The sequence below is a fragment of the Arvicola amphibius genome, chromosome 2 (genome assembly GCF_903992535.2).
Source record: "Arvicola amphibius chromosome 2, mArvAmp1.2, whole genome shotgun sequence".
In the NCBI taxonomy this organism is placed as follows: Eukaryota; Metazoa; Chordata; class Mammalia; order Rodentia; family Cricetidae; genus Arvicola; species Arvicola amphibius.
The window spans coordinates 86,883,356-86,910,069 of NC_052048.2; the positions used below are offsets into that span (position 1 = coordinate 86,883,356).

A 26,714-nucleotide genomic window follows, 5' to 3' on the forward strand; every position below is an offset into this window, starting at 1 on the left:
TTCCCATGCTTCGGGACTGGCACAATTGGTGTTGTGAAAATGGCTGTGTTACCAAAACTAATCTACAGACTCATTCCAATACCCATCAAAATTTCAGCACCATAATTCCTAGATTGAGAAAAAAATCCAAGAATTCATACAGAACCACAAAAGACCAAGAGTAGTCAAAGGCATCCTAAGGAGATTAAAAACAAAAAGAGGTGAAGGTTAAAATACCTACCTCAAGTTAAACCTCAGAGCTATAAGTGACCAAATCAGTCTGGTACTGACATAAAAGAGACAGTCTGATAAAACAGGCCAGGAGCCTGGAAATTAATTGACAAGGGAAGGACATTATGACAAGGGTGGCAAAAACATGCAGCAGAAAATACAGTCCATTCAGCAAATTGTTTGGCCATCTGAAGAAGAATAAAATTAGATCCATACCTTCATCATGCACAAAGATCAATTCAAAGTGGACCAAAGACCTCAATTCAAAACTCCAAACTCTGAAACTGTTGGGGACATTAAGGAGTACTCCTAAGATCTTGGGGTAGGCAAGACTTTTCTCAGTAGAACTCCAATAGCAAAGTAACTGGCCCCAAGCATTAATGGATGGGATTAAAGTTTCTGCATAACAAAAGAAACTATCAGTAAATACCCTACAGGCTAACAGAAAAATCTTTACCAGCTGTACCTGAGACAAGGGACTAATAACCAGAATTTACAAGGAACTGCAAAAATGAACACCAAGGAAACAAAACTGACAATCAACAAAAGGACTAATGGAAAGAAAAGACAGTTCTCCAAATAAGAAACACAAATGGCTAATAAATATATCTTAGAAGTGTTATCCAACACCTTCAGGCATTAGGGAAAAACAAACTATTCTGAGATACCATTCACCCTAGTTAGAATAGCTATAATCAATAGATCAGACAATATATGTTGGAACAGATGTGGGGAAAGAGCAACTGTCATTCACTGCTGGAAGGAATAAAAATTCATCCAGCCCTTATGCAAATCAGTTTGGAAGCTTCTCACAATCTTGTAAATAGTACTATATGACACAGCTATACCATTCTCGGGTATATAGGTAAAGAACTCCCTATCCTGCTACTAAGATATTTGCACATCCATGTTTATTGTTGTGCTATTCATGATGGCAAGGTAATGGAACTGGCCTAAATGTCAATCAGCAAATGACTGGATAATAAATTTGTGTTATTCTTACATATCATTCAGCTGTAAAGAAAATGAAATCATGAAATTTGCAAGAATATTCATGGACTTAGAAAGAATAGTATTAAATAAGACGATCCAAACTCAGGAAGAAAAACTGAGTGTTTCTCTCACATGTGAACCCCAGCCTATAATGTACTCATGCATTTAAACAGCTGTAGGTGTGGGTAAAGCTTAAAATTTCAAGGGATCAAGAGAGGGTAATATGAGGCAAAGAGAAAGGACAAATTAAAGTGGATAAAAATCTATTTTCTTCTAGTTTCAATTATATGTTTCTTTTCAATGATGGGGATATAATTTCAATTTTCAGTGCACTGAAACAGAAACAAGTACTTCTGTATCTAAAAGGAACTCAACATGTGTGAACCCTTTACACAGTAACTGTGAAAGTTTTACTTTCTTTTTAATCCCATTAACCAACAGGAACCAGCCAAGAGTAGTCACTGCTTGAAAGAACCCTACTGCTGAAGACACCATGCACTTTGGACACGGGACTTGGGGTATCTATCCAGCTGGAACAGGTCTGGAAGCCTCCTCCAGGAGGACTATCTCTCCCAGTATCTGAGTTCCCAAAGGAGGACTTAAGGCCTCTTAATAGGAGGGAATTCACACCTGGTACTATAATTCCAACTACCTGTTGCTGGTGAGGTCATGTACCTCAGTGGAGAATCCACTACTGCCCCATTAACCCAGTGTAATTCCCAGGTTCATGTTAAACATCTATCCTTATAGCCAAAGGGAAGTGCAGCTCTCACCCCTCACAAAAGAAGCATCGTTTTTGTTGCAGAAGGAGACAATTACATATCGCCCCACCTGGTTGAAATGCAGAGAATAACTTGCTGTAGGGTGCACATCCCTAACTGATACACCTACAACACAACCCTTACATCAAATGACAAGGGGGACATTGTAGAAAAGAGGGCAGGAAGATGTTAGGAGCCAGCGGACCATGATATCTGCTGTGAGACAGTATCTTCTATACATGTCCTTGAAATCTCAACAATATGGCTGCCTAAACAAGACCTGCACAATGACACCACCAGTTCACACCATCATGGGCAGGGGAACAAGGCCCCACTTCTACATGGAGAATTATACGCAATGAAAGACTGCGAAAAGATGGACAATCAGCCTTCTTCAGGGATGAGCCCCCTGATGGGTAGTCAACCTTAAATATGTATATTTGTATATGTATACATATGCATACACACACATATGAGCAACACTAAATGAACTCAGCAGATTATATTCCTGTGTGTAACTTTTTAAAAGGTCATGAGGATGAGAAAAGAGGGGGTGATTTAGGGGTTTTTTGTTGTTGTTGTGAAGAGACACAGCAACTCTTATCAAGAAAACATTTAATTGAAATGGCCCACTTGCACTTTTAGAGGTTTAGTTATTATCATCAGGATGGGGAGCATGGTGGCATGGAGGCAAGCGTGGTGCTGGAGCTGAGAGGCTACATCTTAACTCAGAGTCAACAGACGTCGTCACACTGAAGGAGGCTTTAGAAAGAAACCTCAAAGCCCACCCCCACAGCAACACACTTCCTTCAACAAGGCCACACCCTTTGTGGGCCATTTTCTTTCAACCACCACAGGAAGCATGGAGGACTTAGAAAGATGGGAAAAGTGGGGTGGAAATAATATAAATACAGGACTCATGTATGGAATTCTCAAAAAATAATAATGAAATAAATGCAAAAAAAGTGTTCTAGTGGATGGGTTTTGTAACCTTAAGTTTTTCTTTTGCTTCAAATTTCTTTTACTTTCAAATACATCAAATCATTTTATTATGGTGTTATTTAATATGCAAATTATATTATGATAATAAAGTAAAAATGTTTTAAATAAGAATAAAGCAAATGCAAAAAAAGGAGATTTCTGTGTTTACATGAGCATATGTGTGTATATGAGCATAAAACTGAGCTCCAGGAATGTTCTAGTAATGGTCACATGGAGGGGTATACAAGTGTTAGTGCAGAAACGAGCCAGAGACAGACAAGGTGTAGCCGGGAGGTGGGACACGATCAACGTTGTGTATTGTGTCCTATTTTCTGAGCAGTAACAGTGGTTGAACGTGAGTCTTCAGTTTATAGTGATTCTGTGAACTGTACCTTGTGTTACCTTGCCTTTTTTAATTAAATCTTTTCATTTATTTTACTTACCAACCACAGTTTTCCTCCCTCCTCTCCTCCAGTTCCCTACCTCCACCTCCCATCTATCCTCTCCCCCTAATCTAATCCTCCTCTGCTTCTGTTCAGAAAGAGGCAGGCCTCCCATGGAAGGCCACAAAGCATGGCTTATCAAATTGAGGCAGGACCAAGCTACTCCCCTGCTCCCCTGCATCAAGACTGATAGAGGCATCTCAGTATGAGGAATAGGTTCCAAAAGGCAGATGAAACGTGAGGGACATGTCCTGATCCTGCTGCTAGGGGCCCCACAAACAGACAAGCTACACAACTGTCACCCACATGCAGAGGGCCTAGGTCAGTCCCATGCAGGCTACCCAGCTGTTGGTCCAGTGTCCACGAGCTCCCACCGGCTCAGGTCAGCTGTGTCTGTGGAATTTCCCATCATGATCTTGATCCCCCTTGCTCATACAATCCCTCCTCCCTCTCTTCAACGGGACTCCTGGAGCTCAGCCCAGTGCTTGGCTGTGGATCTGTGCATCTGCTCCATCATGAACTAGGTGAAGGCTCTCTGATGACAATTAGGGTAGTCAGATCCTAGAAACAACCTAGATGCCGTTAACTGAAAATGGATAAGGAAAGTGTGGTAGTACATTTATACAATGGAATATTACTCAGTGGAAAAACAAACAAAACAAAACAAACAAGGACATGGTGAAATTTGCAGGCAAATGGATAGAACTAGAAAAAAAATCATCTTAAGTGAGGTAACCCAGACCCAGAAAGACATGGTATGCACTCACTCATAAGTGGATATGAGATGTAAAGCAAAGGGTAATCAGGCTACAACCCACAGCCCCAGACAAGTTAGGTAACAGGGACAACCCTAAGAGGGATGCATGGATCACCAGGGGGAAGGGGAAATAGATGAGCTCTCCTGGGTAAACTGGGGGTGGGAGGGAAGGATAGGGGGATGGGAACATGAGAGATCGACTGGTCGAGTTGGGGACAAGATATCTTGATAGAGTGGGCCATTTTGGGGTTAGAGAGAAACCTGGTGCCAGAGAAACTGCCAGGAATCCACAAGGATGACCCCAGCTAAGACTCCTAGCAATAGTGGAGAGGTTGCTTTTTAATTAAAAAGATGTTAAAAAACTTCTCACATTATCTGGTAAATACTTATGTGTTACTGGTCAGTGTTAGAAAGAAGAGAGCTTATGGAAATGAGATGGACAAGGGGAATGAACATGTATAGGAATGTATATAAACAGTTACTAAGTCACAGTCTTAATTTCAAGGGCTAGATTGGGAGTTACTAAGTCCCTTAGTGGTGCATTTTTTCTGGGGCAGCAGGGCAGATGCAGGACCTTACGTCTGTGTCTTGATAATATTTCTAAGACGACGCCTATATTCAGATTATATCCCTGAGCTATACCAAACAGGGTAAGTGACCGTTCAGGACTAGAATGTCCCAGAAATGAGACAGAGCTGTATCATAAGACCTCTGGCCTTCTACCACACCTATAACTCAGTCTCTAATCAGCAAAGATAATTTTATGTTTTATCAGTAAGTTTATCAAATGGTATTTTCTATGATCATTGATTTTTTTTCTTTAACCCCTGGGGAAAAGGGGTTTTCCTGACATAGATTTCAGACTTCTAATACAGCTTTAATATATTTATTAGTTATCAAATAGCAGATCATAACTTCACGGGCTACTAAAGGGCACTGACCTACCTGATTGCCTCTCTTACAGTTATTTTAACACAGGGTCCAAAACAGCCTTGAATAGCAGCCCTGCTTTTGTGTACCAAGTGCCAGGGGCTACCAGGGTGTGCCACCATGCCTGGCTTAGCACATCAACTTTAAAGATGATAACCTATATCAGACACATTAGTGACATGTCAGTAGCATCTAGAACTCAACTCGGCCTTTTCAGCTCAGTAAATCTAACTGGATTTTTTTCCTCATGATTACTATTCGATGAGCTTAGTACATAATACATAATGTCCTTAAGTTTTCAGAGTTAGTAATTTTATGTACATCAAAAAAGAACACTGGATACACCAATCAAAGTGTCTGCATTTAATAGGAGTACAATTAATAGTATGGTAAAGGGGAATTTAAGAATACTTTTTAAGAAATAACAGTTTCAGGTAGGCAATTGTGAGGAAGATAATAATCATACAAGCCAGAGCCACATGATTGCTCCACAGTCCCCAAGGTGAGAGATCGATGCCCTGTCTTTCCAAGTAGGCATCACCAGTACAAGTCCTGAAATTTAAATGTACAGAATTAATTCGGGTTCATCCTCGTATCTGTCAAATACTAATAAGTATATTCAGTATTTTTGTTACAGAAACCCACAGGTTAGTCAAATCAACACTCTCCCCTGTAACTTACTAGATTCTATGCTAAGCAACGTGTACCTAATTAAATTAATTCCTAAAAGAATTCAAGAGAGTATAACTATTAAGTGGTTTAGCAAATTTGGTCAAGTTAACATAGTCTTAGTATGAACTAAGTTTCTTGTCTCTTCAGACTCATTAGTTTTAAATCTATAATGCTGCTGTCTGAGGGGAGAAACACCAACCACGTGCCTCTTCACTGATTCATTACCTCAGCTGTTGCTGTGCCAGGTTCAGTCCTTCACGTGTGGTCTGCTCACCCACACAGTGAACGTAACAGGTCAGAAAGCTACATCTGGCCAGAGGGGCGCAGTGGCTTTCAGCCAGAGTCACGTCTGTCAGCTTTCGCTGCACTGTAGATATTCAACCAGAGGGCACATCTAACAGCCTTAAGGAGCAAGGAGAGCAGGGCAGGATGGAGTGGCCTTAGCAGGAAATCCAGCCCACGTGGCCACAATTACTGTGGCTGTTTTTCCTGTGCATGGTGGGATTCAGCAGCTTTCAAATCAGACATTCCATCCTTTTGTGAGTGAGCATGAAGCCTGCCATGACTCCTCCTCCTCCTGCCTTACCGCTCTTCCTGTCTACTCCCTCCCTGGCTGGTAGGGACTTTGTGTTAGGAACAATCCACACCCAAATCAAACCAAAATGAGGTGGGCAGGCAAAGAAAAATGCTCAAGGAACAACCCCTTGTCTGTCAACAACCCAACACAGAAAATCATCCTATTAACTAGTAGTACTTTTTACAACTGAACATTGAGGAGATATTTGAGAGATCAGCACTCTTTTCTTTCATTAATCTTTAAATAAAAAAAACCCAAGCCGTTAATATCTATCATAAAAGTATTAACATTTTAAAATAAAGTCATCTAATTTATTAGAACCTGAATTCTATTTTAAGTCTTGAAAGAGTGCATCCTCTTTAGGGAGAGTTTCAAATCAGTTTAGACGATCACACACACACACACACACACACACACACACACGCACACGCACACGCACACGCACACACACACACACCAGCTGGCAGCCTTGAGTTCCATGATGTTCCCAAAGGCAGTGAGGCAGAAAGTGGTACCAGGGTCACAGTGATCAGTGACTCCCTTCTTGCCCTCACTGCCCTAATGCTTGCAACTCTCTTCCACTCTGGGCTCTGGGTTGTAATCCATTCCGGACCAGAGACCACAAGTCCCTTCTAAACTATCAAAACAGCCCATTTATTAACCCCCAAATTCTGAAAAGTAAGAATTCAAACCCAATCAGAAAAATACCAAAGGGAACTTTTAAAACACTTCACTCAATACACAGAGAAGTTTTTTTTTTTTTTTCACATTAAATATGTGACTGGTATAGGTTATAGGAGCTTCAACATGGTCACATGAAATAGTGTATAAAGGATCCCTTCACAGACTGGGAAGTTTGACTCCTCCCGCCTCTAAGCACAGTAGCTGCTTTACGGGACGCCACAGGAAGACACAAACACACTGTGACACTGGACACAGACTTACATCATATAGTTGTCACCACAGGTGTTGTTGGCAGTCATATTGAGTCCGCCACAGAAATCCTGTCCCAAGAATTCATTGTACTGCAAAGCCTAGAATACATACAAGAACGCGGCAATGTCAGTAGTGTTAAATTCCAAAATGTTTCTAAAGAGTTATCACAATCTCATGCTCAAATTTAAACTTTATTGTTATTTCTAAAAGCATACCAAGCTGCTTATGCACAATCTTTCTTTCTCCTCTTTTCTTAAACACCAAAACAGGTAATCAAGAAACTCAGGGTTGGGATGCAACTTCCAACTAGCCAAAAGAGAAGACTCGTGACTACCCCAGAGCACCCTCATCCCAATTTTATAACCTGTAACTTTTATAATTAAAATGATACAATGATGCTTAATGAATACTGTTCATTTGTAGTAACAACCTTTTCTTGTTTTCAGGAAAAAAGTAATAATAATGGAAATCGGAAATTTCATTATACTGAATTTAAGACACAGTGGTTTTCTTTGTATTTGATTAGTTGCTAAAGCTATTACGGTTGCTGAGTACTACAGTCGACTTCTCTTCAGATTTCAGTTCCAATATAAACCATACAGTACAGCCCCCATCCTCTTTCATTTACTTCCTTACTGAACAGAAAACCATATTTTTCATCAATTAGTCGATATTTTTTATGTGATTTCTACCTATTCTTTTACCTATTAATGGGTTGACTATGGAAAACCCCAGATGACTCCTTGACCCTCCAATAACAAAGACTAATAGAAATTATTAGCCACTGTTTCTGGGAAGAAACCTGGATGGTACAGGGTCGCACTTGGGGCTGAGGATATGACAAGGTTAGGCTTCGTTCCACCATGCCTAGTTTGGGACTCTGGTCACCATGACAAGCAAGGACAACTTACTGTGTAGCCATATCGAGGAATGCTGAAGTACTGGAGCCAGGACAACCAAGGCTCAATGGTTGTGAGATTCACCAAAAGACCAGAAAAAATCTGCAAGATGCAAAACGTATAGGTTAGAGCCAGTCCAGCGACTTCACAGCTTGAGATAAGACCTCCTTCGAGGCCTTGCAAGTAGACAAATGTGATGGTGTATGCCTGTAATCAAACCTAGGAGGCGGAGACGGAGGGATCACAATTTCAAGGCCAGCCTGGGATACCTGGCACGATGGTCTCAAAAGCAAAAACAAAAACAAACAAACAAACAAAAACTCCCCTACAAATAATCTACATCTGCTAAACATCACTGCTAAGGTCAAGGCAGTATGAAAGAAAACTTCCAGTTATTGTACTTCCTATGTGAGTACTTCTATCGTGGCTATTTATGGCATTAAGGTAGGATAATGCACCTATAATTAGTACTACAGATTCAAGTTATTTGATGACCCTTAATAGTTTAACTATGTCTTCAACTTTCTGTGTAACTGCAATGGAACAGAACCATTCCCTGGTCTCCCATGGGTAAAGGTTGGTTCTAGGCCTCCGACACTAAACTACATTCTACAGATGCACAATTATCTCATTTTGAAGATGACACAGTACTTTAATGTAACCTGCACACAGTTTTTATGGTTTTATTCATTTTTATTTTGTGTGAGTGTTCTGTCTGTATGTAAGTGCACTGCACGCATTCCTGAAACCCTGGGAGGCCAGAGAGAGTGGTAGGTCCCCTGGAACTGGAACTGGAATTAGTGACACTGTAAACTGCCCTGTGATTGCTGGGCATCAAACCTAGATCTTCAGAAAGAGCAGCCAGTGCTCTTACCTGCTAAACCATCTTTCCAGCTCAGCCTTTATACTCAAATAGACACATTACAAACGATCCTAGATTATCTGCAGAGTGATTAAAATGCCTAATATGACACGAATGCTGAATAAAAAGTTGGTACACTCATTTATTATTTATGGATAAATGGAATAAACGGATGAGACAGTATCCCTATGTAGTCCTGGCTGCTCTAGAATTTCCAATGTAGATGAGCCTGGCATCAGATTTGGAGTAATCTTCCTGACTCTGCCTCCCAAATGTTAGAATTACAAATACAAGATGCCATTACTGAATTATAGTGTTCTTTAAGGAATAACGACATGGAGAGGAAAGTGTCATGCGTACCCAAGAAAAGTATACTTTTTTTTTCCAGCTGAATCTTTTGATACGGACATGGGAAACAGACTGCTATGTGATTCTATGTCACCCATATGCGCTCTTCCTAATAATCCTAGAGATATAGACCACTCTAGAATAATTCAGAATAAGCAGGTTGCTGTACATCCAGATGAGATTTGTGATTTATAACAGGTTATATTCTATAGCCATGGCTGTAGGAACTATTTTAGATTCAGAATGCAGGTACAACATAACCTCCAAATTAGAACAGATGAGACCATGACGTGGTGCTGATGTACAGCAGAAGGCATAACTAATACCTCCATGTAAGCTTACCCATGCGGCCAGAGATGGCTCAGCAGTCAAGCGCCATCGCTGCTCGAGCAGAGGACTGAGTTTGGTCCTCAGCACCCTATGGCAGCTCACAACAACTACTCTAGCTCCACAGAGTCTGGCACTGTCTTCTGGCCTTTGAGTCACTGCATACAGATGCACATACATGCACATAATTAATTCAAAAATCAAAATAAATAAAAAAGACTACCCCCAAAGCAGAACCACAGCGGTGATGCCAGGAATTGACCACACAAGGTTAAAACTATGCAAAATGAGGTTCTCGTGAGTGTATTCTGCCACACTAAGAGCGCTGGGATATGCAGGACAATGACAGTGCTGGTGGGCTGTGTGCGCATGTTCAGGACCGCACTGAGGACTGCTCTTAAGACATACCATCTCTGAGTAAAACACGGACTGAAGACTGGCTCTGAAGTCCTGTTTCTAATAAACACTTACATAGCAGTCAGCCCAAACAAATTAAAACATATTTTTTTACTTGTTTAAAGGTATTTTATTTATTGGATGAGAATATAAACAAGGATGATTATTTTCTAAAGAATATATACATTGGCAGTTTCAAAATTGAAAAATGAAGGAACTAATGCTTAGCCAGACTTCAGTGCCGTCTCACTGGAAGAGGACTGTGCGCCAATGTGCTAGCTGCTCCTATTTAATGATGCAAGAGAAAACCCATGGGAGCTGGTCCTTTTGATTTATCACGGGTGCAAAATTGGGACATATACAAGATTAGGAGTGAGGACACATTAAACAATGTGAAATAAATAGGCATCTACTGAAGGTAGGTGGACTGTGAAAGCTTCTAGCTTCTTCTTAAAGATATGGTTCCAGTAGACCAGGTTGCCCTCAAAGTTACTATGTAGCTAAAGATGACTTCAATTTCCTGTTCCTTCTGCCTCTAAAATATCTCGAGGGCTGAGATTATGAACAAACACTACCACACTTTTTTATGTTTTACTATTTTTAAAACAATATTCAAGTTATAAGAGGGACCCAAGACAGACTCCATGGTATACAGTTAACTTCTCCCGAGCTTCACTTTCCCCTCTGCAGGAATTCAACCAAACCATTTCTGGTTACTAATCAGTAGACACCATAAAAGATATGTTGCCATTTTTTAAGGAGTCAATGTTAATCCCTGTTTTCAATGATCCAAAGTTTGTCTAACATCAGATCAGCAAGAAGTATTTTCTTCCATTTCTGTGATTTTTCCCCTTTTCCATGACAACAGAGTTTACTGCATAACAATAAACTCACAAGGTACAATGGTTTCAATGCCAGCAGTTTTGAGACAAGGTCTCACTGTAGCTCAGGCTTGGCGTGAAAGCACAGCCATGCTCCTGAGTGCCAGGCTGCAGATATACACCACCACACCTGGGTAAAAACCAGCTTTTAGAAGCCTGTTAGTGAGGCACTGTCAGCAAAGTCACAGCAACATTTAGCAGCAATACAAGGGACTTGATAGAGGTTGGGAGCAAAGCCATCACTTTCCCTAATAATCACTTTATTTGAGCCTCTGGCTTTCTAAAAGGGTCACAGTCCCAATGGAAAGCAGATTTCTACAACAGATGGATACACAGAGAGAACAAGGCCAGGCGTGTCTTCTCGAAGAAGCACTGTTCATACTCACCATCATAAACACAAAGGAGATTGTCATGAGAAGTGTTGCCACGGATACCACACTTTGGCCTGCAGCTATGGCCAGTGCCATGGAGCTGGCTGTATAAGCCACCATCATAAGGCTGAACATCATGATGAAGAAAGCCCCCACCTCGTTTTTTAGTCCTTAGAAAGAGAAGAAGCAATCAGCGCCGTTGCCTCGTGTATTTGGTTTGTCTGTTGTGCAAATGACACTGTAGCAATCACCATCAGAATTAAAGAGAAAAGGCCACCCACTGTCGAGCTACCCTGGGTCTCCAATGTCATTGCTCTATTCTGTGTCACTGATCAGCTAACACAGTTTCCTTTCCCATGCTTGTTGTAAGAGCACTAGTTCAGGTAACATGTAGATTTATTTATATGTAGCAAGAATAATTCTGAGCTCCTTAAATGAACAGCCACAGGAAACATACTGGCTCCAATACTATGCCTTCTCCCACCACAGGAAGCTCACCAATAGAAAACACTCATTTACCCAGACATCCCCACATCTCTCAGTATTGCTCTAACTACATTAGGGAAGAAACTTGGTTCACAATTCAATGACCTCAGGGTTTAATTACAAAGGAAGGCAGGGTTCTTTTATCACCTATGTCTCCCTAGACATAAAAAATGGGATTAAGTTCTTGAAGTACTTTATAAACTGTAAGGTAAATATATGTGTATATATACATATATGACTATGTATATGTCATACAACCTGATGATTTTGAAACACTGGCAAGAAAAAAGATCAGGAATCTTAGGCTCTCGATGCCATGTCATATTCATTATGCTAAACCTCACATATAAAATGGAAGTTTTAAGCTCTATCGGTGGTTCTCATACTATAGTGCTTTGTAAAAATCGAATTACCAGTATGTATGCATGTGCACATGAAATTTTGAATCAGTGATCCTAAGGTCAAAGCCTGGACATAATGTAAAAATAAATCTGTCTATATCTTTCAGTGATTTCTTTTTTTAGTAAATAAAATAAACAATCCCCAAACTCAACATGGTTTTCTTATTAGAGAATATGCATCAGAGTATGTGTAGTTATTAAGATTTTCTGTGTCTTTTTAATATAGACACATAGAAAAAGATCAATAAAAATATACACAGAGAAATTAATTCACTTCACATCCAAGACTAAAGGCAATTTCATCTGGCCTGTTACTTACCTAACATGAAGTATAATATACAAGTGAATATAACACTTGGCAAAAACCTCATGGGTAGTAAATCAGATATCAGCTTTCCAAAGAAGTAAGAAGATACTCTGTAATATCCACTGATGTACTCGTGTCTATAAAACACAGAGCATAGATCTCAGATTAGTCTAGAAGACACGGAACAGAAGATGGGGTACCTGCTGCACTCCTAGGGTCCTCCCACATGCTCCAGGCTGACCCCCAAGCCTTTCGCCATCTTAGGTGTCACCCTTCCTGGGCTATCAGCTTCAGGCAGCTCTTACACTGTGACCCTCTCAGTCCAGCACTTCCTCTGGCTGTTGTGAACTCGGGCATCAGAACAAAACTTCTTCCTTCATTAGGCATACCATACAACCTTATAGCCCCTTCCAGCTACCAGCTAATCCCTCCTGTTCCCAACATCTTTCTCCAGTTATTCCAAACTCTTCCACCAGTGTCTTTGTTCCTTTGATCTCTGTTGATTCATTTTGTTGGTAAATAAAGGCGGACAAATCTCTGCAACCTTTGAACAACATGGGAGAAAATCCAGCCAGCTCCCTAAAGTGAACCTGTCCTCTGGCTCCTTCCATGCCTCCATCTGCCATGCTTGTACTTGCTCTGCCTTCACAATCTTCATCTTCCCACTTCTAGCTGCTGGACCACTTACCTCTTCTGAAGCCCCTCACTTCCTGTGCTGGAGTTAGTTATCAACTTGTGATTAATCAAAACAAGTTACTTTTTCAGCCCTGCTGATGCTGCTTTCTCTCTCAGCACTGGGATTTCCTAACCTCAACCCAAACTTGAAAATTACCTTTCTCTGGCTAGCAGGCACCATATGCTCTGAATTTTCCACCCTTGCCAAGACTCCTCTTTCTTAATACTATAGTCCTACACACTTTTAAAAATTCACATTGAATCTTATAAATATGCATGCGGTTTATATTTCCCAATGAAGCAAATAAATAAGAGATACTGATAAGATTAGGATGCTATTTTGACCCAGTTTTGGACGTGACCAGTCTGACACACAGCTAGGACAGTGGCCTACTCACATGAAGAGTTTCTTCTCCACTACGAAGAGCTCCACAGCTGACACACTGGTGAAGCACTGGTTGGTGGTCAGGAAAAAGAGCACCCCAGCTCTGCCGGGACAGAATGGGGACAAAAACACCACAGTCAACTCTGTGCGCTGAGGTCTGCAGTCTACAAATGATCTACCACTAACATGCTACTTTCTCTTTTTAAGTAAAACTGTTCTGGTTAACTTGGAGAGAGGCCCTAGGCTCAGCAGGGCCCTAGGAGATGGCTCGGCAGGTACAAGTGGCGAACTGAGTTCAATCCTCAGGACCACCATAAGAGAGTTGACCTCCACAAGAGCACCAATGCACATACATGCGCACACACACATACACATATAGAAGGAAGAATGACCCCCCCCCCTGTTCCCAACTGGGTCTTGTTCCTGTGTCTATACCTCTACAGTGATAACAAGTGACTCTAGTAACTCCCTGTTAAAGCACATGCTGAAACTCTTAAGTCTTTGATGGTTGTGAACTAAATTGTTTTGTTCCTGTAAAATTCCTGTTGAAGCAGTGGCCTCCTAATATGCTCATATGGGAAACAGGGCCTTTCAGGCACGTCCAACTGTGCCCTGCTTGCAGCAGAAGACGGCTGGTACTGGTTCATTCACTGTCAACTTTGTACAACCCAGAATCCCCGGGAAGAGTCTTGGTGGCTGGTGGCAGGGGAAGGGGGTAGGGTTTCATCTTGAGTGTGAGCTCAAGTGGGAACCTCACCCTGAACGTGGGCAGCACCATTTCATTGACTGGGCCCTGGCATGTTTACGGAAAGACAATGCTAGCTGAGTCAAGCAGGTGAGGACCTGTGTGCTTATTCCCTCCCTGCACTTGTAGACATGATGCTTTAAAAGTTCTTGTCTTGACGTCCCCACAAAATGGACTTTAACCTAGAATTGAAATAAACCTTTCTTCTCTAAGTTGCTTTTTGGTCATGGTATTTTATCAAAGCAATAAAAAAACGAAACTAGGATACAGCCAAACATAAAATTGTAAATTTACTTAAAACTGGGAACTGAGCTCAGGACCCTTAAAGAGCAGCAAGTTCTCTTGACCTCCGAGTCATTGCTTCAGCCTCAGCTACTTCCCCCAATACTGCACAACTACGGAGCCCACAACCTCAGTTCCTATGTATATGCTGGGTTAGCTCAAGAAATAACACCCACAGGAACCATCAATCTCTAGCAATAGGAAACAATCTTGCTATCTAAACCTTCAAGGAAGGTAAAACAAACAAACAAACAAACAATGATATAATGCTGAAAATAGCTCACTAGAATAACACTGACTCTACACAGAAGAAAACTCACTTGACCTGAATGATAGACTTTTCTATGGGTTCTTTACAAAAGAATCAGCCTTTCTCAGACATAAAATAAATTCAACATTTCTTGATAACAAAATAGGAAAAATGCCATCTACCCATAGTGGCCTCTGGATGCCAAACACTGAGCTCAGTATCTACAGCAAGGTGTGGTTCTCAGTATGTGAATCATGACATGATTAGGACTCTGAGGTCAGTGCTATTACTCAGCGTATGCACTCCCAGCACGACCAGCAATTAAAATACCTCAGTGTAAAGCTCGTTTCAGTAGCACCTGCTTTTAGAAGCAGCTACTTGGGAGGTTGAGGCAAGAAGTTCAGTAACTCCAGATGAGAAGTTCAAGCCAGTCTAGAAACACGGTAAGACCACCATCTCAAAAAAAAAAATTAAGTTATTATGGAAACAAAAATTGTCAAGGATGTCCTGGAGAGATATCTCAGCAGTTAAGAGCACCAACTGCTCCTCCAGAGGACTTGAGTTTGATTTCCAGCACCCACACGGCTGCTCACAAACATCTGTAATTCCAGTTTTAAACAATGTGACACCCTCTTCCAGCATCCTCAGGCACCAGGTCACACTATGGTCCACAGACACACATAGTCAGAACCCCCAAACACACCCAAGTCTTTAGACAAATTTAAGGGCACAATTATGACTGAATTTACACATTATCATAGCATAGAGCTCAAATAAACTGGATTTCACATATGTACTCAACTTTCAAGTCAAATAAATTATAACTATACAGGGAAGCTGTCTCACAAGCAATAGTCAAAAACAAACAATACCAAAATCAAAAGCATGCATGCGCTAACAGATACTACCAACACAGAGAAAACTTCCTACAGAATTAGAGAAAATACTCATAAAACGTCTATCTGATAAGGAAAAAATAGACCAGAAAAATAAAAGATTCTTAAAACTCAACAACAAATTAAAAAAAATAGACAAAGGACTAAAATAAATATTTCTCAAAGATTAAATTGACCTTCATTATCAAGAAGTAAATAACTACTCACGGTGCGGAGAAACTGAAGCACCTGTGTGCTACAGCCATGAGTGGAAAGCGACGAAGCTGTCAGGGAGACAAACTTCCCATTTCTTTAAAAACTTATCATAATTTAGCAATTCTACTGGTACAGCTCCTGAGAGAGCTGAAAGCTGGGGTGCCAAAGCAACCTGCAGAGCCCTAACTTCACTCACACACCCAAAGGGCGAAGCAACACAAATGTTCAGAAACAGGCCATAAATACAGAAAGTGAGCGCGCGCGCGCACACACACACACACACACACAAGACTAAATCAGCCTTACAAAGGAAATTCTGACCAACTTGCAAAATGGATGAACCATTAAGACATTATATAAGGGAAATAAGTCAGTCATCAAATGACAAATACTTATGATGCCACATATAGCCAGCTTCCAGAAGAGTTACATTTAGAGATGCAAAATCGGATGGTGAGGTGGGCACTGAGTAATTACTTTAATGGATTTAATATAATGGATAAGGTGGCTCCGTTAAGGAAAAAAATCTCATCTGGAGTTGGAGGTTGTCAACTGTTGTCACAAGAGTGTGAATGTTCTTAATGCCACTGAACACTTAAAATTGTTAAAAGAATGTATTTATTAATCTTTTGTACGGTTACATCAATACATATACATTTGTGTGTATGAAAAAGACAACTCGTAAAGTTTTCAATTCACCAGCTCATTTCTACCTACAAAGATATAGTGACGTTTACCCTGAACTTGTATTAAGGTTAAATCCTTAATCAATATTCAAAGGTTAAAGAATGAACACTATTTTTTTTTTCAAAACCAAGATCCAAATTTTGTTGCTCTGTCTCTGTAGTAGACTTCTGTACTACTTTTCTAAACTATACTTTTCACTTTTATTTTGCTTAGAACTAGTCCATATTCATTTCTAGCCTACAGAATGGGGGGCATCCACATTTACTTACCTATTCTGGATTCCAGAGGAATCATTTTTCAGGTCAAAGTAAATCGCACCAATAATCAGTGCCAGTACGGTTGTGACAATTAGCTTTTCAAAAAGGAAAATGAAAAGAGGTCCCATTAGAGATTAAAATGCTTGCATATTATTTATTATTTTAAAATATACATATAAAGTCCAATCTCATAAACACTCTATACCCTTGGTTATGATAGGGTTCCTGGGAACGTATGGGATAGAACATATTATTAGACTGCTTTCTAGAGTAAACTGAAACGAAGCATTTGCTGTCAGGGAATTGACAAGTCAACAGAACAGCCCCTAAGATTCCTTCCACTGCTCCACCAGTCAGGGAAGTGCCAGGTCAGACACTGGATCCGTGAATGTTACATAGGGAAACCTGAAGAGGTTAATTTGAGGACAAACCAAAGTCCAAGTGACTAAGAGTTCTGAACTGACCTGAATTAGACTTTTGTGCCAATGAACAAAGTTTCATGCAAGAGGTTCAAGTGAGAACAGGATGCCTTGTCTTTTAACGTTAAAGACAAAACAATTAATGCACACACCCCCAAATTCTGACAATGGATTTTTACATGCAAAAGAAGTAGGGTGAGCTGAGCTTCACCTCGGCAGCTTCTAGAAAGTCTGTGCCAGCGTGGGAACATACAGCATCACTGACAAAAAAACACAACAAACAAACAAAACAAAACCCCCTGTTTCTGTGGGACATTCAGGGGCTTTCATTATCGTCTCCTCTCTCACCACTTCTCCATCCACCCACTGGGCCTACTGCCCCACAACACCCGAGATGCCTGCTCTGCACCCTCATAGTCACCTCCTCTCACCTAACCGATCTGCGCAGACTTCCCCCAAGGAGACTGTACCTGCAACACTTTGGAGAAGAAGTCTTTTAAGGATGGTTCAAGAAGCAAGGGGCTAATGGTTACATAATGTTATTTATTTGGAGGGTTCTATTTATTAATATATTACTAACAGGTAATTTTTTAAATGTATGAAATGCTCATCTAAAGAAAATGAAATATCCATTTATATATATTGAAATTTCAAAGCTCAAAAATTTCTTAATACTTTAATAGTATCAGAACAACATGAACAGAACTGGTTATACGCATACATTTAATAGTCTATATATCTTCATCAATACATAAGATTTGTGTTTATGAAAATGTCAACTTTTCTGGTTTAAAGCATGAAGTGTGTGTGTGTGTGTGTGAATGCATACAGACTAGTACACATGAGAGCATGTACCCAAGGAGGCCTGAGGTGTCAGCTCCAATTGGAACTTGAATTCAAGGTGACTGGGAATGAACGCAGGTCCTCTGAAGAGAAGTATGTGCTCTGAAGACTTGGAAATACCATATTCACGAGAGAATTACAAGTCTCTTTGCTATTAAGATAGAAATTTAGGATGGGGAAAGCCTATTACCCTGGCATATTTTACTTTTATATTTATTTTATATTTTATTTTTACGGTGGCTAGTGTGGGTTGTCCACCTGACACAGCAGGGAAGATGGAACCTTCATTGAAAAACTGCCTCCATGCTCTCTGCCTCAGTTCCTGCCTTCCTGCCGTCCATAATGGACTCTAACCTGTAACCTTTCCTCCCACTGTTTCATTAGGCCAGTGTTTTACCACAGCAAACAGAAAAGCAAACTTGGAACAGCTATGCCAAGTCTTGTACAACAGAATGAAGGAGCGTATCTATGAGATTTCTGCATCTGACCTCTGTAGTTTTGAACAAAGGTGTAATACAATTCTTCAAAAGTGTTATCATATCATACAGTGGAAATGACTGAAAAATAGAAGGATAACTAGAAAATAAATAATAGTAGCAGGAGAAGAAGACAAGGAGCCGTTTGTCCTTGTGAGTATTGCATAGCACAGCTCGCATCTGTCAGGTTACCTGAGCTACGGACGCCTGAGGGTTCCCCAGCAAGTTTTTGAATGAACGCCTGGCAATCCATCTGAGCTGATGGCAGAAGGAGGTAGTGTACGTGGTCTCTTTGAAGGCTAATATTCCTTTCTTTTTTTGACTCCTTGGAAGTCGATCTAATTCAGCTTTTGTTTCTCTGTAGATGGAGGAGTTGGCATAAAACTCAGCTAAGTTTTCTATTATTGGCTTCTCTCTCCTGGAGGGCTCTTCAGTTTTGTTTTCTTTGGATAAAAGTGGATAAAGAAGTGAAATATTAACACATAACAACTAATTTAATTCATTTTTCTATGGTTCCATAATTCTATAATCCCTTAATTCTAGAATTGTGTACATATGTGTATATAATATTGCACATGTGTATACATATAAATATATAATATTGCATGTGATATATATATATGTGTGTGTGTATATATATATATATAAATAAAATATTGGCTGGGCATATGTCTGAACATGGTCTAGGAATGGAGTCATGTAAAGAGAATTCTAAGTGCTTGAGAGAACACTCCAAGAAACCTAGTCTTGTGGTGGTGGTCTGAATGAAAATGGCCCCAAGGGCTCATAAGAACTGGCACTATTAGGAGGTGTGTTCTTATTGGAATATGTGTGCTTTTATTGGAGGAAGTGTGTCACTGGGGGTGGGCTCTGAGGTCTCAGAAGCTCAAACCAGACACAGTATCTGCTCTGCCTCTTCCTGCTCCTCGTGGATCCAGATGTAGAACTCTCAGCTACTCTACAGCATCGTGTCTGCCTGTCACCATGATGACAATGGACTAAACCTCTGAACCAACAAAATTAAGGTCAGCCTCAATTAAATGCTTTTTAAAATAAGAGTTGCTGTGGTCATGGTGTCCCCTCGCAGCAATAAAAGCCTAACTAAGACACCTTGGACACCTTGTGACCTCAGTTTCTTCAAAACATGGAATTCTTCTTGGAATGTGTACTCCTCCCAGGTGTAGCAGATAGGAGTGAGTTTACTTCAGATTACTCATTATTGCTTCCTGCTATTATTCAATTAAATGTCACACAGTTTTTGCTTTTTTTTTTTTTTTTGCCATGTGAGGTTTGTCCTTGTGATTGTGTGCAGCTTGAACACATCAGAGCTCTACTCCTGTGACTATTCTTAGCCCTCTGAGTAAAAACTGTCTGAGGCCCCGGATAAAGTTGGCCAGTGCATGAGACCTTTAGTTCACCTCATTTATCTGCTCCATCCTCCCAGATCCCACTACCCATGGAGTGGTGACAGACGTGGTGGCATGTGCCTTTAATCCCAGCATTCAGCACACAGAGGCAAATGGATCTCTGTGAATCTGGGGACAGTCTAGTCTACATAACATAATGAGTTCAAGGACAGCCAGGGCTACACGGTAAAATACTCTCAAAATAATAGTTATTCTGTTATTGATTTACATATCATAGAAACAGCTAATTGATCTGTGCATGACAACATCTTATGGATACAGAAAACTCACTGACTTTTTCTATCAGTTTAGACCCTAATTATTCAAATAAACATTATACTACTGTACAGAGTTAAATTTTTTTGCCTTTTATTATGCTCAAATGCAAAACTTGCCATTTCTTGTATGTTTGTTTGTTTGTTTTGAGATAGGATATCATTATGCAGTCCTGGCTGGCCTGATACTTGCTATGTAGACCAGGCTAGCCTTGAACTCACGGGTTATGTAGAACCTGGCTCTGCCTCTCAAGTGATGACAAGCTCGGATTAAAAGCATTGAGATACCCTATTCAGTTCGTTTATAAAATACTTGTGATGGTTATTCTTAGTTGTCAAGTTGACTACATCTGGAATTAATTAAAACCCAAATGGCTAGATATACCTGAGTGATTTTTCCGGGTTGACTAATTTGAGGTGGGAAGACCAACCCTAAAATCTGGATCTTTAAGATGGGAAAATTCACCTTAAATCTGGGCTATAACTCGTGGTGGCAGCATATATAAAAGACATGGAAAAAAGGAAGCTCTTGCTTCTTCCTGCTTGTCCTCAGTCTTACTGATGGGTTCATACATCCTGCCACTGAGGCATTCCATCACTGGCATTAGAGACTACTTCAGGGTTCCAACATACCAGGTGAGATACCTAGCCTCATGTACTGAACAACTACTGGGTTCTCGGACTTTCTGTTGGTAGACGGCCATTTTTAACTAGCTGGACCACAGCCTGTAAACCACGCTCACTCATGCACACATATATACATATCCAATCTATCAGCTCTAGTCCTCTAGAGAACGCTGACTAACACTATAAAAATTACCATTTTAAAGTGGAAAGTTGCCTCACAACTGACCCTTTCAGGAAAACACTCATTTACAAATTAGATAAACACCCAAGCACTTACAAACAACAGTCTGCCTACTGACAACTTTCACGCTGAATTAACATGAATTTCAAAAGCATCTTTTTGCTTTGTTGAGGCAGGATCTCACTATGTAGTCCTGCCTGGCCTATGAGAGCATGTATTCATGAGTCACACTCCCATGGGTCATCAAATCAACAGACACCAACGCAAACTCTACAAGAGTCACACACCTCTCTGGGGTTCTTCCTCTCTATTTAACACTACAGCAGAAGAATCGCCATTGATGACATCCAGGAAGAAATCGGCAGGGTTATTGTACGGCTCACACTGGTAACCTAGAAGAGAAGACAATGTAAGGACACAAACGTGATGGTCTTAGAAAACACAGAGGGTGAGAGAGTGGAGACCTGGGAAGGCAGAACCTAACAAGTTCTCCCTCTTCTCACTCTTTCCCTTCACCAATACACCATTTCTCTTAACAAATATTCCAATAACTCAGAAGGAATTCTGGACACCCGAGATCATCTTACATTGGTGTTCACCATAAACTATGGCCTGCAAAGGGCTACTGATACAATCTGGTGCTTGCTACTCTTCCCTCCAAGATCTAAATCCAAGTAAAGGAAAACATTAGCAGTCCTTGTGCTATCTGACGTCAGGTTCCACATCATTGTCGCTTCTTCAGCTGAGTGGAGAGGTTGCAATTCTCATTTGTCATACTGCCACAGCGCCAAAGAGAATGCAAGCTCTGGTCCGCATTCTCAGAGAACATGGACAGTACAGCACACCTTAACCACCGACCTCAACTTCACAGTCCTCTCAAACTGGCCTGAAGTCGTCTCAAAACAATAGCCCCTGAACGTTCCACTCATGTGGGCTCAATTATTCTATTTTTTTATTCAAAAATATTTTTTTCTTAATGTGTATGGATGTTTTGCCTGAATGCATGGTCCCCTGGAAGAGAAGCCAGGGTTCTTAACCAAGATATGCTCACTTATTTTAAATGACAGATTAATTTTTTAAAATTTAAGGATGATAGATAACAAATATTTATAATTTTACTTGAGGTCATGAAGAATCATCTAAGTACCTCTAAAATGAAAAGGATTATATACACTGCATTTAAAACAAACTCACAGGGTTGAAGAGATGGCTCAGCAGTTAAGAGCACTTGTTCTTGTAGAGGACCCAGGTTTGGCTTTTAGAATCCCCCCATGGCAGCTCAGAACCTTCTTTGACCCCAGTACTAAGGGGTCCAGTGCCCTATCCTGACCTCTCAGGGTACCAGCCCTACATGTGGACACATTTATAATGCAGACACTCGTGAAAATACAAAGAAATCTAATCTGCAATTAGCAGAAATTAGAAGAAAGCAACTCAGAAGTGCCAAAAATGCAGGCTCATCAAAGTGAGAGTTGAGACTAGTCACTCAGACCCATTCACAGACTAAACTGTCAACCTAACGTCACCAGAAAGTTAAGCATCATTCCATGAGTCCTCTGGGAAGCCCACCAAGATCACATGCCTGGTGACTTGAAAAGCTGGGACCTGCCCTGTAGTCAAGGAGACAACAATCCTAGGTCCTTCCCAAAACTGTTCAACTGACCGAAGTGCTAACTGTGGTTCTACAGATACACACTGCACTTTCAGGGCAAGGCCACCATGACTGGGAAACAGAAGCAGCCCAGGCCCATTAGAGAGATACACTTAGACACAAATGCCACAGATATTCAAACAGCACAATGAAGAGCCATACTAACACAGAACTGAGCAAACGTGTTAGGTGAGGAAGGCCAGCACGGAGACTCAACAGCACTCCTGTGGACCGTCTGTTCTAGCCACTGGGAAGGAAGGACCTACCACATGGGAAACAACCAACCATACCTGCTGAGGCGAAGTACTCCAAAGCCCCCTGCGCAGGCCCATGGAACATGAGTTTCCCTGAGGCCAGTAAGGTGAGGCTGTCGAACAACTTAAAGATGGAGTACCGAGGCTGATGGATGGAGAAGATGATTGTTCGACCGTGTTTTGACATCCTACGTTATAGGAAGAAAATAACGAGTCATTAAGATTCTCAGCCTTACATTTATTGTTAAAAAATACTTTATTCCTGCTCTTAGAACATTTGCCGCAATTTCAACTTGATTTTCTCATATACACATATAGCATCAGCTCACCTCAAGGTATCTGCTGATACCTAGGGAAGTGAGACGTGATGATGTAAAAACTAGAGCAGCTGGGAGTACAGCAGTCTTGGAGGCCAGCTGTGAATAAAGTGCTTAGCACGTGAAGCGCCTTGGACTTAATCAGTATAAACAAACAAACAAAAACCCAAGACAAACAAATCCAGCCACAATTTCTTTTTTTTAATTTTTTTACATTTTTTAATTAAAAATTTTTAAATACATTTTTTTTCTTATTTTACATAGTTATCCCTGTTCCCACTCCCTCTCCACCCTTCCCTGCACTACTCAGAAAGGATAAGGCTTCCCATGGAGAGTCAACAAAGCCTGACACTTCACTCTGAGGCAGGACCAAGGCCCTCCCCCATCAGTGGTGGAAAGAATACCAAGCAGGAGTGAGTGTAAACATAATTGCACCTGGTCCCCACAGCCCTCACCCATATGAGGAAGCTGAGCCTCAGAGATCATTGGTTACGTGACACAGAACAGTCTACCAGATTACAATCTAAGTTCAAGTGGCTATTTTCTTGCAGCAAGTTCCTGGGCAAATTTACTTTTCTGAGCCCCAAATCTCTTCACCCCTCCAAAATGAAATAATAAAAAAATGCTTACAAAGACGTCAGTTTCAGGCTGCTCACATGAGCTTGACAACAGTGGGACTGGAATTTAGCTTTCAGGTTTAACTGTTTCATTTCTATGGTAGCTGGACAAACAGCAAGTGTCCCAGCCGTTCTTCCCAGAGGCGAAGAGCACATGACATGATGACTGGCAGGTGACCTCTTACCTACATCCTAGCCACCCTCTTCCTGGTAACTTTGACTCCTACTGACTTTTCCACCAGCTGCTGCCTGATCAGCTGTTGACATCTGGAAGCCTGCAGCCTACCTGGCTACCAGGGAGAAATCAACCCACAGCCTCTCCCACATTATTTAGGAATTGGGACACCTAGGGCACCTGCCCAACGCACACATGGCTAGGGTGGCTCCCTGTTGGGAGGGGAAAGGGAAGCCACCAGTTTCAGTCTGCACTGATAAGAAGTGAGGTAGATAGGTTCAACCCCAGGGAAGACACAACTCCCAGTCCACCTGCTTCCCAACACAGAAGACCAACCAGGAAGGCCACTGACTTTATTAATCTAGAAATATTTATAAGGAGAGTGACTATTTTTGCCAAAAGAAAAAAAGGAGCCAAAGGGCATCCAACAGATGGTGAAGGGAGGGAGAAAGGGGCCAGAAATCCATTCAGGAAAGCTGGTAGCTGTTGCCATGGACCTGCAGGGGGAGGAGGGGCAAGGCATGCAAGGGCAAGAATTCAAAAACGGATGAAAGGCTGTGGGGAAGAGAACTCCCAAAAGACCCCGGAGTACATAGGAGGTGACCGTGATAACAGCAATCTTTTCCTTCATAGGGACAGGGAGGAGCCCCACCCAGCTGCCGACTCTGGAGACTAGATTCTGTGGCTGGGGGGACTGAGGAGTCCCCAGAGTGCACTACCAGAAGGCATCGCACCATTCTCGAAGGCACCCAAAGCAGTCCCGGGACTGCTTGGCATTGGCACCACACATGTCTTTCAGCCATTCTTGGAAGAGGTCTTCATCTTTCTATAGCACCAGAAACTGGCCAAGAACCACATAAGCCTTATCAAAGCCCCTTTCCTCCAGCTTCTTGCCCAGGACTTCATCAATCCTGGCCAGGCTCCCCACTGGCATTTCCCCCATGGGCTCTGCCACGAAGTTTAGGTGCTTTGGGAAGGTTGTCATCTTAATCAGGCTCTGGCTCTAGTAATGGCTGCTCATGCCATTCGGCAGCTCCCGCTGACACCTCAAGCTACTAGCCAGCCACAACTTCTTAAGAAAGGAGCTGGGGCAGAACAAAATCCACTAGAATGTTTCTTGACAGATGCAGTCACTGAGACAGTTTTCACAGATCAGAATCTCTGGGAGAACGTGTGCACGCACACACATGAATGTACACACATGCTCACACGCACACACAGCAAAGGAAGGCTTTTTATTAAGGTGAAGAAACACACAGACATATGGCAGGGTACACAGAAAGAAGGACCCCTACTTACTTAGGGACACAGACACCAAACCCTGGCTTCTCATTGATAATGGGGAATTTTAAAAAAACTTTTGAAGGGGCCGTTTAGGGTTGGTCAGTTTGAATAGAATCAGGGAAGCTAATGGGTCCACAAGTTGAGGGTAAACACATCCTGATTTGGTCTTGAACTTGTCAGAATGGTCCACAGGCAAGGATGAGAGGGTACTGGAAAGAGTAAAAACCTAGCAGGCCTTTGTAAGCTGTCAGTCTTTTGTCTCAGGTCAGGACTGTGAGGAAGAAGCTGGGCAATCTCGGAAGCTCTCTGTCTTTATAATATATTCATAGCCCCTCTTCCTATGTCTGCCTACCAGAGAGTCTGTCAACTCCTACAGCCTCACCCCACCACTCCCGCTCAAGGTACCCTACGAGCTGTCAGAGGGTTTGAGGCAAAAACTGCTCTAAACGCTTTGGAGCTGGCAAAAGAGCAATACAGAAGGGGCAGCAGTTCAGAGCTCCTAAGAGGAGGGCTGCTGTAAGGGACCACGATAAAGTAAGATGACAAAGATCCAGTCCTGTGATGACAGCATGCACCCTTGAAATACTCTATGTGAGTGTGGTAGCATATGCGAAATAGACAAAGTTAGCCATATCTACCAGAGTGTAGTCAGGGAAAGAGCTGGTGCACTTTTACCCTTATTAGATGAAGAGTACAGGAAAGAAAACCAACCGAAAGGCCCTTAGCTTCTGGCTTGTTATAAATGGGTTTCCATTCTTTTACTCTGGTAGTAAAGAAGCATGTGTGAGCGCTTACCGCATGGTTGCTAGTGCTTTACAGGTAATCTCATTTTCAGTCACTATAATATTGTTATAAGCACTTCCAATGCTATTGTTTTCCTTCATTTACTGATTAGGCTAAAAGCTCAAGTAACTGGCCACATTGTTAGAATAAATAAGAAGCAAGGGGTAAGATTTGATCTTAGGCAGAAACAATGCTAACTACCTATTCAGAGGAGTTATTGCTTATGACAGGAAAATCACTGTTTAAGGCCAAATCACCATTTAAAACTGTTCTTAGGAAATGATTTGTGAGAAATAATTTGACTTACATATTTTTAAGTACCAATTATCTGAAAACAATGTGCCCAAAGGTATATGGCATAGTAAACAAGCCAGAGCTGGATAGTTCGTGCCAGCACGTAGGAGGCAGAAGTATCCCTGAATTTCAGGCTAGTCTTTCTTTTCTGATCTACAGGGTGAGTTCTAAGTCAGCCAGGACTTTAAAAACAAAAATCCAA

General features: G+C 41.4%; 1 protein-coding gene and 1 pseudogene across 3 annotated transcripts in view; both read right to left on the bottom strand.

Annotated features, from left to right (window-relative positions):
• Nucleotides 1–5,423: 5,423 nt before the first annotated feature.
• LOC119806624 (broad substrate specificity ATP-binding cassette transporter ABCG2) overlaps nucleotides 5,424–26,714 on the bottom strand; it is a 50,876-nt gene continuing 29,585 nt past the window's right edge. For all 3 annotated transcript variants that reach the window (XM_038318435.2, XM_038318433.2, XM_038318434.2), the window contains exons 7-16: nucleotides 23,079–23,230; nucleotides 21,425–21,529; nucleotides 18,841–19,091; nucleotides 16,923–17,005; nucleotides 13,612–13,701; nucleotides 12,551–12,675; nucleotides 11,360–11,514; nucleotides 8,172–8,261; nucleotides 7,270–7,358; nucleotides 5,424–5,627 (exon numbers count right to left, since the gene is read on the bottom strand). In XM_038318435.2, coding sequence (XP_038174363.1) covers nucleotides 5,477–5,627; nucleotides 7,270–7,358; nucleotides 8,172–8,261; nucleotides 11,360–11,514; nucleotides 12,551–12,675; nucleotides 13,612–13,701; nucleotides 16,923–17,005; nucleotides 18,841–19,091; nucleotides 21,425–21,529; nucleotides 23,079–23,230 — 1,291 coding nt within the window. In that variant the 3' untranslated portion in view covers nucleotides 5,424–5,476. The remainder of the gene's footprint in view (nucleotides 5,628–7,269; nucleotides 7,359–8,171; nucleotides 8,262–11,359; nucleotides 11,515–12,550; nucleotides 12,676–13,611; nucleotides 13,702–16,922; nucleotides 17,006–18,840; nucleotides 19,092–21,424; nucleotides 21,530–23,078; nucleotides 23,231–26,714) is intronic.
• On the bottom strand, nucleotides 23,112–25,136 carry LOC119806625 (annotated as a pseudogene).